The sequence below is a fragment of the Blastomyces gilchristii genome, assembly GCF_000003855.2.
Source record: "Blastomyces gilchristii SLH14081 genomic scaffold supercont1.11, whole genome shotgun sequence".
NCBI lineage: Eukaryota > Fungi > Ascomycota > Eurotiomycetes > Onygenales > Ajellomycetaceae > Blastomyces > Blastomyces gilchristii.
Window position 1 is genome coordinate 919,821 of NW_003101672.1, and position 11,708 is coordinate 931,528.

The following is an 11,708-nucleotide window of genomic DNA, read 5'->3' on the forward strand; positions in this document are numbered from 1 at the left end:
ACCCTGTACCGCCCCACCAAAATTTGTATGTAGTGTTACTTTTGAAAACAAACATAATAAACAAATTAAGGTAGCGCTTACATAACAGATTAATTACTGCACTATCGGAAAAATATTTGTCCGTGTTTTTTTCCAGCCCACACAAAAATTCCATTCGAAAATTCGCTAAAACTCACCCAGCTACATACGAACGTCAACCTCTTCTATCGCCAATCTCCATTTCCTGCCGGAGCGCGAAAACCCACCAGTTTCAATTTCATACCTTTAGAGAGTCCTCCTGGCATTTCTAACGCGTTACGATGGCACCAAAGAAGGCTAAGAAGAGCACCGACAACATCAACTCGCGGCTTGCGCTTGTGATGAAGTCCGGCAAGGGTGAGCATATCCTGCTATTGAGAAATATTTCATTGTGAAGACGATCGATTCGATCGCTTGCTTCATTTGCAGATTTGATGGGCGCTCAGACTAATCGGTTTTCGAATAGTCACTCTGGGTTATAAGTCTACCCTCAAGTCCCTCCGATCCGGCAAGGCCAAGCTCGTCATCATTGCCGGCAACACTCCTCCCCTCCGCAAGAGTGAGCTTGAATGTAAGAAACATCTTATATTTATTTTTCTAGTTTATGACCCATGCGCCCAAAGAATTATGGCTAACAATTCGTTTTTCGTTTTTGCAGACTACTCCATGCTTTCCAAGACCAGTGTCCACCACTTCTCCGGTAACAACGTAAGCTAAGCCAAATCTCATACTATTTCCCCTCGTTCTTTTCCCAGCATGCTCCATCCACCGGCTCGACTCGTCTCGACTCAACTCAGAAAACCGTAACTTCATTACCACCACCGTGACATGTGATATTGAGCTCCATGAGCCATGCTACACACGGGAGCTGAGTCGAGCTCGAGGGTACGAGCCGGACCGGGCGATATATGTAGTCATGTTCTACCCAGCGAAGAAGCTTTATCATGTCTCCCTGCAACATTTACAAGAAACAAAAAGCTTTGGAGGGTATCGAACCAAAATCGCTGACTATCGAATACTTTTATTTTTCCGCTCTTTCCTTCCCACGAATGCGGGGGATGGAAATTGTGGGAAAGTAACTTTTTTGCTCCACTTTCTTTAGATCGAGCTTGGAACCGCCTGCGGAAAGCTCTTCAGATGCTCCACCATGGCCATCTTGGATGCTGGTGACTCCGATATCCTCAGTGGCACCACTGCTTAAGTGAAAACATTTCGTATGGATGACGGGATGCTTTTTCTGTGAGGCAGGTGGGAGGGTGCTGCTGCCACCGCCATTGCATTTGGAATGGAATGGAAGGGCGGCAGGTGCCTTGTTGGGCCTTGCTTGTTGGAGATAAATAGCGGACTCTTTAGTTTCCCTCTACCTCCTAGCTGGAGCCTGTGTATGTACTGTACCGTACCTGAGCCACTAGCCTGGAAATGAAACTGGACATGAGAAAATGGAAACACAACAAAATAAACGTGACGTCGACAAATGCAGAGCCAAAAACATAATGGTGAAGCCAAAATCCAATTTATCCGGAGAGACGCAGAACTGCTGCTTGTTAATGATTCATCTCACTTTGTTCCATCTCCTGAAGCCCGATTGGAATCGTAAACAGTTTTATAAATTAAAATATGAGGCCACACATCGTAATCAAAATTAAAAATTAAAAATTAAAACAACGCGCCGTCCAAAAGCAAACCGTACTCCGTCGTGCTTATCGTGATATATATATACCTTGGCCAATCTTACTAATTTTCATAGACACTCTTAACGATTGTATAACTCCCAAACCCATGCCCAGGGCCTACTTCCCCTCTTTCGACTAAGGGAAATATATCTGACTCTAAAGACACCGTCCCACCACCTTTCCCTAGAGAATTCCTCGCATGCGGCGAACGTGGTGAAAGCGGCGAATGCGGAACATGTCCTTGAGAAGAAAATATTTTAACATTGCTGCTACTGAGTTTGTTCGTGCGTATTTTCCTAGTTCCGCTGGACGAGGCACCGGTTCGGTCGCCGAACATCGCTGGGAACAACTTGCGGAGGAGAGCACGGATTGCCGGCATACATGCGCAGAGGATGCTGGCATGCCCTTCGATAGTACTCCAGTAGCCGACGGGAACATGATCCCCTATTAAGTTTGTCAGAATAGGAGGTAAGATCGGTGCGAGGGGTGATATGTATGAAGAAGTGAACGTACAGGTTATGTTATGGGAGTTACCAAATTGAAGTAACGACTTCAGGCGGATTATGCTGACGATTGTGACGCTGTTTATTTTTTCCCTTGTTAGAACTGAGTCGTTTCCTTCGTGACCGCGAAAAGGGTACAATCTGTGCAATGAACGAAGTTGGTAGTGATGGGAGTCAGAAAGGGGAAACTAACAAAAATCCCACACCAAACATTAGTAGGATGTGGATCTTCTTTTTCACTGACAACGATAATCCTAGAAGTTGCTTGACTGGCAAGGTGATAATGACGATGTCCAAAACGATATTTATTGCTGCGCTCAACCATCCGATGAGATTGATATTGCTGCATTTGTAGTTCGTATGCTCGCCATCCCAATGTTCCCAGGCCAGATGGACCGGGTTACATTGGAACAGAGCGGCAAACACAAGCGCAGTCCCATAGGCAATGGTAACGCTCATCACGACATAACAGGCGATTTTGAACTTGTGTGAAGGGAATATTCGCAGGTAGAAGAACAATATGGATACTTTCGTAACGTTCATGGTGACAAAATACATTACTTCTTGTACGTAATAGACCTGAATGATTAGAAGGTTAGTTGACACCATGTTCTTTCGTTGAGACCACAGACCATGCGATGGAGCGACTCACTTTAAGAATGTATGTGATTTTGTCAAACTGAACATTCCACATGTCCTTCCCCAGACCGGCATTGGCGACTATACACTTCCGAATGAGAAATAATCCAGGAGAGGTAACTCCAATGAGAGGATACTTACGAGGTACCGACAAAACACCCAAAGGTATACCAAATACCTAATAAATTATCAGCATATTGTCGAAGATCAAGAATATCAATATCGAAGCCTACCATAGCGACTGTGATGGTCCAGTCATCTGCATGAAACTGTCCACCAAAGTATGGTGCCTTCGATATCATGCGCAATATGAATGCGGTAAAGGCAACAGCAAGTCCCGTTACTCCGCATATTGAAACCAAGGACGTTCTGTCTCGTTCAGAGTGTCCACAGAGATTTTCTGAGATACGTTTCGCAGCTTTAAATACTGTAATGAGTAACCAGGTTTAGGAGATCCACGGTGACAATATCAAGCGCCTGAGGTCTTACTGAGGGCTTCTCTAAATGTGCAGCGTCCTAGGACACAATTCTCGACAGCCATCGCCAGGTTGTCATCCGAGCAAACGCATGTTGGATCCTGGAGAAGGCAGGGGAACTCTGGAGCTAGTTGGGAAAAACATTTTGTCTAGAATGCATCAGTTGAAAGTTAGCAGGCGCACTCTCTCCAAAGAGTCAATAAGAAAATAATACGCCGCAGGTAAGCTTGCTGCAGTAGAAAACCTACGGCACATGTTGGTAAATCGGCGATTGAATCCGCTCGCGTTTCAACGCCTGCTGCTGTGGCTAGGGAGGCCAAGCCAGCCGCGAGGGCAAGCAGAAACCGGAATCCCCTCAGCTTTGCGGTTTTATACGTAGTTGCTAGACAGGCCTAGGTAACCCAGACCACATATGGAATAGTTGACAGCACACAACACCTGGCAAATCCAACTGATTAGTTGTAAATTGAACTTGGTACTTCAATCCCTGAGTATAGTATGGAGAATATAATGCCCTATCAGACCTGGAACAGATAATGCCAAGATAGGAAGAAAAGAAATGGGGGAGGGGTCGAATATGTAAAGCTGCTGGCCTTCAGAGCACAATGCTGAATGAAGCCTTCACCAGTGTTCTGTCGATCGCATAAGGAGGCAGCGGGGCAACGCAAAACAGCAACTCCGTAGATATAGAGTCGGGGTAGCATACGAACGACAAATCAAAAGAACAGCGGATATTAACGATGTTGGGACCAAAGAGCTGGGTTAGAGCACATATTCTTCTCCATGGAGCCAGATCAGGGACCTCGCCAGCATCCACGGGTGCTCTGGAATACTATGAAGGCAAGGGAAATTCAAAATACTTCTGTGCCTGCTCGTCTTCGGTCCTCGGACGCAAAGTAGATAGTGGACCGATGCCCCATTTGTTCAAGGCATCCCAGGGTTGAATCTGGTATCTCCAGTTGTCAGTGGCTCTGGACCCCAGTGTTTCTCCACCCCAACAGTGGGAACAATAATGGTTGCATGGTAATAATGGGTCCGGCAAACTTCAAAGAAGGCTTTGTCCAGGCATATTACATCTCTCTACGGTACCTGTGTGGCTCTTTGTTGAATTAATAAATGTGACAATTGACGATTCGTACCAGGTGCCGTGTCCGAACAGCACGTGCTGCCGATGCTAGCGCGGGTGGCGCGTGCCTAGCCGGGGATAGGGTTTTTGTGGTGGAGCGCAACTCGAGACAAGCAACTTCAACTGAAATCACTACTCACTTGGGATCCAGGATCATCGCAACTCCTTCAAGCCTAGCCGACTCAGGAGTGGCACCGGGAAATTGTTGAAAGCGGAGACTGCATGCTGCAGATACCTTGGCAAGAGATCAAGTTTCTCAAGTTCTGTTCACCACTCCGTACGCTGCGTAGTATGACAATCCTGCCCTGCCCACAACGAAGACGTAACAAGCCGATGTCACCCCGTCTTTCTGGCTACGTCAAACAGTGAAACGCGCTTCAGCCTTGTATGAGATTTCAAAACTCGAATTTGAAAGGACTTGGCGTTTGCTGAGGGTTAGTAGGAATGGAATACACGCCTCGTTAGGCATGGCTCACGATGCATAAAATCCGTTGAGTGTCTGGAGGGCATCCTGTAGATAACTGTTATTAGAGTCATCAGCGGCCGTGTGAAAACAGGTTGAAATAGGCTTTTTCATGTCCCATCGCCAAATACTATCGACATATTCCCAGCAATTTGGCCAATCAATCTGCCATAAAGCCAAGTGGCAAGCCAAGTATGAAAACTTTAACCATGCTCCTGGCCCCTGGGACCTGGCAAAGGAGATGGCATGCTGCTCGGAAAATATGCCATTTTGGACGTTAGGTGCGTGATCCCAAAGTCTCCGCATCTAGAAAACATCGCGGATGTCCCAGCGAAATTTTTGTCCCATCGCAATAATGTCGCCTCGGTACTCACGGAAAACGCCTGAGTGAATCCCTCTGCCTTTGCCTTAAGAGTGAGAATTGATGTAGAGCATATAGTAATACCTTCATCAAACCTGGCTGTGCATCTCTGACGACACGCCCCTTAGATGCCCAACTTCAGTGTTAGAATGCGTTAGGTCTGAGGCTAAGTTTCTACTGCAACGGTTGATTGCAGTAGTTAAAGCATATCAGCGAGCATGTCAGCAGATGAGGCTTCTAGCTTGTTGCTAGCAATCATCATCGTCATTCTTTGCCATCTGGAGTTGAGGCCTTCCTTTCTTGTTTGAGGAAGGTTTGATATCAAAGTCATGTGACTACTCGCCAGTGGCTTACGATTAGTAATCAATTCCCCCTTTGATGTCTTATTTAGGATATTAGGGCTTAGGGTATGGTCATGTGATGTCACTAGCCCCGATGCTTGGAAATCAAAAACGGCAACACTTGAATACTTAACCGGAATCTCTTCCACGACGACGACGACAACGACCGACAACACCGCCAAACCACATATCACCTAGTTCGCAGGAAGTGCTGTCATTGCTCCTAATCATCCGACAAAATGGCACGTCGTCCAGCGAGATGTTACCGCTACTGCAAGAACAAGGTACGATGCTGCTGATGTTCCTGTTGCTCCTTTTGATTTTCGACATGAACATCGTTGTGGGGAAAGACGAAACTTCGCATGCCCACCAGCCGAGCAAGGAGACGTCAATGACTGTTGTTGAAAGCACCTGTCTGTCTATCACTGGCTCCGTGTGCGATTTTCGGCGTGCGATGTGACAGGAGACTGCTGACGCATTTACTGAAAACTAAATGGGGCCAAAATTCTATGTCAAATGCTAATAATTGAGCTTTTGCCATAGCCATATCCTAAATCCCGCTTCAACCGCGGTGTGCCCGACCCTAAGATCCGTATCTTTGATCTTGGTCGCAAGAAGGCCAATGTCGATGAGTTCCCTCTGTGTGTGCACATGGTGTCCAACGAGTACGAACAGTTGAGCTCTGAGGCTCTTGAAGCTGCCCGTATTTGCGCCAACAAGTACGTAGCCCGCCACAACAAATCGAGTCCCGCGTGTAAGCAATATTTTTACTGATGCCATATCACCAATCCAGGTACCTCGTCAAGGTCGCCGGTAAGGAAGGTTTCCACCTCCGCGTCCGCGCCCACCCCTACCATGTCGTCCGTATCAACAAGATGTTGTCGTGTGCCGGCGCGGATAGACTCCAAACCGGTATGCGTGGTGCCTTCGGTAAGCCCAACGGCATCGTCGCTCGCGTCAACATTGGCCAAATCCTTCTCAGCGTTCGCACCCGTGATGCCCACCGTGCTACCGCCGTCGAGGCTCTCCGCCGCTCCATGTACAAGTTCCCCGGCCGTCAGAAGATCATTGTCAGTAAGAACTGGGGCTTCACCCCACTGAGACGTGAGGAGTACATCCAGCTCAGACAAGAGGGCCGTGTCAAGATTGATGGTGCCTACGTTCAGTTCTTGAGAAATAAGGGCAACATTGAGGAGAACATGAAGCGATTCCCAGAGGCGTATGAGAATCTGTCGCAAGCATAGATTTGTTAATGAATGGGAAGAAGTTAGCTTTTTTTTTTGATTTTCTTTCCTTTTTTCTTTCTTTTTCTATTGTTTTATGACACAAATCTAAGCGTTTACAAAAAGGATTCAACAAACAAAATATAAGATATATCCCTGGGACTCCATCCTTGTCTGTGTAATGTTTGTGGAATTGGATTTTCATTGATCCATCATGAAAAGCATGGGAATCTGTTGATATGATGGGCACTGTGTAACAAGTTCATGCATTCTAGATCTATCTCTGATCTGTGAATCCTCATAACTATTTTACAGTTCTACAGATGTCTTGACTATTTTATTCAGTGAATTTCAATAGAGAAGAGTTTTTCTTTTTCTATCTCTCTTAGACACTGATGATTATGAACTGGTGAAAATAACATTGAGTATCAGTAAGTCAGTCAGTCAGTTTATATGACTCTTAAATATGAATGAAAGTCACATTTATTCAAATCTATATCTTTGATCTTCATAAGACTACAATATAAAATGTCAATGTTTCTACAGTAGTCTTTCTGTGTCTCTGCTTCTTCATGATCTGTAGTCATTCTTCTGTATGTGTATACTTAGAGTCACACTTAACTGAATCCTAGTGAGATTATTAACAAATTATTTGGGAATGTGAGAAATATGTTGATATGCCAGTAACTCAGTGATCATCACTATGTGTAATTCTTTAGCTGGTGGTGTGTTGCAGCGCATACACAGTGTGTGGCCACCCAGATATAGGTCTCAAGTATTGCTTCGGCCACATATCTAGCTTATAAACAACTAATTTGAAGTTACCAAACTGCTTTCATATATACATGTAAGAGAATAGACAGCCTCCCTCTACGCGCCTTTCCGTGCTCCCAAAAGGTCATTTATGCTATCATTCGAAAAACAAGAACCAAAGAGGCATCCATTCCCATCTAGCCTGGCCCAAGGATTCCTCCCCCTAATCCCTCTTCCGACGCGCCTTCCAATGCCCTTTGAGCCATCTATTCACTTTCCGTGATATACTTCAAATGTGTATGTGGGCAGAGCATGAAAAAAGGTAGATAAAACACAAGAAAGAAAGCATGTTACTCCACGCGAGAAGGTAGCAAATAGAATCATATATGCTTATCGAGGTCCAAGAAAGGCTAAAGGGGGAAGAAAGAAGAAAAAAACCAATGATGCGAAGATGACCTCGTTCGCTATTCACCACTAGAGCATAAATAATTAAACATTCGTTTCAAACATCGCGCCAACTCCCTATCCCTCCAACCGCAGAGACAACCACGCTTCCGCTCCCAACGCTACCCCCAATATCCCAGTAATGTCGACTCGACCCACTACCGCCAGCCATCGTCCGCTTCGCCGAGACCACAGACATCTTTGCACTTTGGCTTGCGCAACTGGAGCTAGGGCGGCGGATATGATGGCAGAGGATTGGGCTAGCGGGCCCAGCCATGGCAGGGCTCGAGAGAGATGTTGAAGGTTGTCGGGCATGCTGCCGGGCCATGGCCCGTTGGATTTGGGATTGGGAGCGGGCATGGGCGCGCGCGACGAGGGGGTGATGTTGTCGGATTATGGCAGCGCGGAGGGAAGAGTCTTGTTGATTTGTTGGGTGGGTTGAAAGGGTGGTGGTGGTATTGGTGGAGCTGCGACGGCGAGGGGACGTGTTTTTGTTATTGTTGTCGTCATTTGTGAAGGGGATGTTTTTGCTAAAGCGGCTGCGCAGGAAGTGGAAGACCATTTTGATATCTAGCTCGCGTTCCCAATACTCGCGCTCGCGTTCAAGGCGGGCGGCTTCTGAGAGGGCTTCGCTGCTTTGGGGGATTTGACCTGCCGTCAGCGGCGCAGGCTGGGTATTCGGGTCGTAAGGGGAGAGGGGTGCTTCTTCCCCAATTTCTAATGCAGCGTTAGCTACGTCTCGGAGGGTGGGGCCGAATTCGTATTGGGGAGAGTATGTTGACGCAAGATTGGATGTGGTATTATTTGACGCGGTTCGAGACAGGGGAAATGGCCGAGAGACAGATGCTATGGGTGTCGAAGGAGGTGGAGAAATAGGTATACCAGCATACTGTTTAGAAATAGATGCTGAAGAGCGAACATAAGTGCTGAAGGCACCTGGATGTTCACATAGTTGATGGACCAGAATTCCCAACTCGCGAGCAATACGCTCCAGGAGCCTTTCATGCCAATGATCGTCGGCGTGAGGAGCGTCACTCACGTCTTTCAGGACCTCGTCCCCATCCAAATGATGGTGCAAGCCATCTAATGTAGAATCGCTGAGATCGTTCACTGCGGACATCTCATCTTGCTCTCTTTTCTCAGTCGGGACAAGCGACTCACCCAAGATGACTGAAAGTAAGGAGTCATCGATACCAATTAAGTCCCGAATGACTTTCCGGGTGATCCTTCTCCAGAAGGACTCATTAGCTGCAGCATCATCATCATCATAATCATGCGATCCTAAATCCTGGCTAAGACGGGATTCTTGAGTACCAGCTTCGGAGGCATTAGTTTCCAGATCGATTTTCCCCGCATCACTCTCAAGAGCCTGTCGAGCTACTACTAATCTTTCGCCAGTATGACTTGCGCGGCTGTTTCTTCTCCGCCTCGTCTCCTTCTCAATCTCCTGCAACAAAGCACGGCTCTGTTCCATCCTCCACTGCTCAATTCTCTGCCATCTCTCGCGCTCTAACTCGCGAGCCTGGATTTCTTCAACAGTCTCCAAATTTCTCTGGACACTAGACCGCCTTCTATGTCTACCGTCACCCCACCGTCGCGGGTTGTATTGTTCATGTTGCCAGAGCTGATCCTGTACATCCTGGCTCGACGGGGCAAACAAACCTAACCCGTCATGTGCTGGGAGGATGGCGGTATCATAAGGGCCTGCCTGAGTAGATATTATCCTGTATCTAGTAGGTTCGCGAAAGGCATGTAAGCCATCGTCCAGGCTGTCAAGCTCTGTGGTATCATCTTCCAACACATCCTCATCAAGTTCATCTTCAGATTGGGATTGGGCAGCAGTGTCAAGCGAACCAAAATCACTGACTCGCGACAGGCCAGCTGTGCGCGGTGTTCTTTCAGTGGAGGTGGTATGGGTGCGGGCCGTAATGGAGCCCGCGTGGGAGGGCGAGAAGAGGACCCATTCTGTCGACTCTTCGACTTGTTGATGCTGCTGCTGCTGCTGTTGTTGCTGTTGGGGGCGTTGCAAGTACGCAGCCGTAGACCTGGTCTCGAGGCTGGAGGGCTGAGGGGCGCCAGTGTAGGCTTGTTGCCTCTGTGGAGGATGTGTAGGTAGACGGAATGCCATGGTGAAGGTAGACACGTAATGCGGTACCCCACTCCAAACAACGGCAAAGGAGATACAGATTCAAACACAACAGCAAAAATAAGAATATATGAAAATTTGCCCACGAGAACAAGATGAAGGGCCGTCGTAGGAGAGAACTCAGTGAGGCCAGGTTGAGTCTTTGAAGCAGGTGAGGTTGCGGAGATCGATGTTGGTTGGATGTGACTGGCGGCTGACGAGACCGAAAAACAGGTGACGCAGTTGCCCACACCCACCACCCGCTCCCCGCTAAACACGGCCGGGAGCAACTTAAAACAACAAACACGATGCGGATAGGAGTCAACTGACTAAGGGTCACGGCGTGCTATAGGCTAACCTGCGATAAAATAGCTTCTTTTTTATGGAGACCGCATCTCTCTTTATTGTAGTCAAAATGATCTAATCGTTTTGAAGGGGACTTTGGTCATTTTTATCCTCCGGTGAGGTCAATATCTCCCGGTTACATTCTTCTAACTGGACAATGGACATGCGCCCCCACCATGGATCGTCCCTTGTCAGTGCCCAAGCCTGCAAAAAGTTGCATGTATGTATGGACTGTACATGTACTGGGCGTACATTATCTCTGCGTTACTCTACCAGGTGTGTGGCAAGCCATTGGCTATTGAAGTTACCTATTTTGCTTTCGTGGTCGAAATGGAACTTTCTACAAACGAGCTGAACAAAAAGGACTTATAATCGCATTGCAATCCGCTATAATGTGTGCTTAGCAAGCGTGGATCGCGTTGGGAAACGTTAAAAGAACTGGGCCTGGATTAGTGTTTGATCCTACCAATTCCCCCAGGAGACCTTGATCTCGCGCCTCTTCCAGGGGGTGGGGGTTTAAAAAACTGATATCCGGATGCCCCGGCTGAAGCCTCTGGTTCCTTGAGTGTGCCCTTCTTTTAAAGATACGAATTCGCTAGAGTTTCTGGCCACTCATAGCCTTGGGAAGGATTATAAGTGCTCTATGGAGTACTGTGCGCGTATCATACCAGACGCCTAGACGCACATTTCAGCAAGAGCCCACTTTTTATCTGGACATATGTTGGGCTGACAGTCTGACACTGAACACAACGATAGAACAATAATAATAATAGCTAACAAGCATCAAATGCTCGCTTACGCTCGCTTTTCGCTTGCGCAGCCCCCTCTACCACTTCCACTCCTTACCCTCTACCCCCTCTACCATCACCACCACCTCTACCGCCCCTACCACCCTCTCCCCCGACCGACATCACAACGTAACCTCCCTCCGAACTGTTTATGAGTATTTATATGTGTCATGAACGAATCCCCAGTACATGCCACCGGCTGGATACCTCTTATATCCAATTTTGGGCCAGTGACGCCGATTGAGCATCTATCGTATCTACACGAGCGACGACGACATGCAACTTCGCAGTCTGTTAAGAACCCCTTTGATCGACATATGAAACTATTTCCTCCTTGAGTGGTACTGATGCGCTTTGACGACGGTTGATTTATTTTCTCGCACGCGCATGCATGGTGGACCCCAGTTTTGATACGCGATGTGGTTTTTCC

General features: G+C 47.4%; 4 protein-coding genes across 7 annotated transcripts; 2 read left to right on the plus strand and 2 right to left on the minus strand.

Annotated features, from left to right (window-relative positions):
* The first annotated feature begins 42 nt into the window (after nt 1–42).
* BDBG_05469 (60S ribosomal protein L30) lies at nt 43–2,119 on the plus strand. The gene is made up of 4 exons (XM_002623915.2): nt 43–375; nt 485–589; nt 677–726; nt 1,121–2,119. The coding sequence occupies exons 1-4, from the start codon at nt 300–302 to the stop codon at nt 1,217–1,219; spliced, it is 330 nt and encodes a 109-aa protein (XP_002623961.1). The 5' UTR covers nt 43–299; the 3' UTR covers nt 1,220–2,119.
* Nucleotides 607–5,543, minus strand: BDBG_05470 (CFEM domain-containing protein). 4 transcript variants are annotated; one of them, XM_031722170.1, is made up of 9 exons: nt 4,576–5,543; nt 3,558–4,408; nt 3,323–3,458; nt 3,067–3,251; nt 2,975–3,011; nt 2,847–2,914; nt 2,388–2,773; nt 2,205–2,272; nt 607–2,135 (listed from the first exon to the last, which is right to left on the minus strand). In XM_031722170.1, the coding sequence occupies exons 3-9, from the start codon at nt 3,372–3,374 to the stop codon at nt 1,753–1,755; spliced, it is 1,179 nt and encodes a 392-aa protein (XP_031578989.1). In that variant the 5' UTR covers nt 3,375–3,458; nt 3,558–4,408; nt 4,576–5,543; the 3' UTR covers nt 607–1,752. The 4 variants fall into 4 exon arrangements, with proteins under 4 accessions (XP_031578989.1, XP_002623962.1, XP_031578990.1 ...); XM_002623916.2 differs by having other exon boundaries at nt 3,067–3,260; XM_031722172.1 differs by having other exon boundaries at nt 1,010–1,173; nt 1,328–2,135; nt 3,067–3,458; nt 4,576–5,518.
* Nucleotides 4,517–7,649, plus strand: BDBG_05471 (60S ribosomal protein L10). Its single transcript, XM_002623917.2, has 3 exons — nt 4,517–5,884; nt 6,144–6,319; nt 6,394–7,649. Exons 1-3 carry the CDS (start codon nt 5,840–5,842, stop codon nt 6,842–6,844), a joined length of 672 nt encoding a protein of 223 aa, XP_002623963.1. The 5' UTR covers nt 4,517–5,839; the 3' UTR covers nt 6,845–7,649.
* BDBG_05472 (uncharacterized protein) lies at nt 7,239–10,560 on the minus strand. Its single transcript, XM_002623918.2, has one exon. The coding sequence runs from the start codon at nt 10,146–10,148 to the stop codon at nt 8,079–8,081; it is 2,070 nt and encodes a 689-aa protein (XP_002623964.1). The 5' UTR covers nt 10,149–10,560; the 3' UTR covers nt 7,239–8,078.
* Between the last annotated feature and the right edge of the window lie 1,148 nt (nt 10,561–11,708).

Bases quoted from the DNA above. Each gene is read 5' to 3' on its own strand.
- BDBG_05469 (XM_002623915.2), top strand. From the start codon at position 300: ATGGCACCAAAGAAGGCTAAGAAGAGCACCGACAACATCAACTCGCGG. The intron at 590-676 runs GTAAGAAACATC...TCGTTTTTGCAG, and splicing joins CCGCAAGAGTGAGCTTGAAT to ACTACTCCATGCTTTCCAAG. The intron at 727-1,120 runs GTAAGCTAAGCC...CACTTTCTTTAG, and splicing joins ACCACTTCTCCGGTAACAAC to ATCGAGCTTGGAACCGCCTG.
- BDBG_05472 (XM_002623918.2), bottom strand. From the start codon at position 10,148: ATGGCATTCCGTCTACCTACACATCCTCCACAGAGGCAACAAGCCTAC.
- BDBG_05470 (XM_002623916.2), bottom strand. From the start codon at position 3,374: ATGGCTGTCGAGAATTGTGTCCTAGGACGCTGCACATTTAGAGAAGCC. The intron at 2,774-2,846 runs GTGAGTCGCTCC...CTAATCATTCAG, and splicing joins AAATCACATACATTCTTAAA to GTCTATTACGTACAAGAAGT. The intron at 2,273-2,387 runs GTTAGTTTCCCC...AAAAATAAACAG, and splicing joins ATGTTTGGTGTGGGATTTTT to CGTCACAATCGTCAGCATAA.
- BDBG_05471 (XM_002623917.2), top strand. From the start codon at position 5,840: ATGGCACGTCGTCCAGCGAGATGTTACCGCTACTGCAAGAACAAG. The intron at 5,885-6,143 runs GTACGATGCTGC...CTTTTGCCATAG, and splicing joins ACCGCTACTGCAAGAACAAG to CCATATCCTAAATCCCGCTT. The intron at 6,320-6,393 runs GTACGTAGCCCG...TCACCAATCCAG, and splicing joins GCCCGTATTTGCGCCAACAA to GTACCTCGTCAAGGTCGCCG.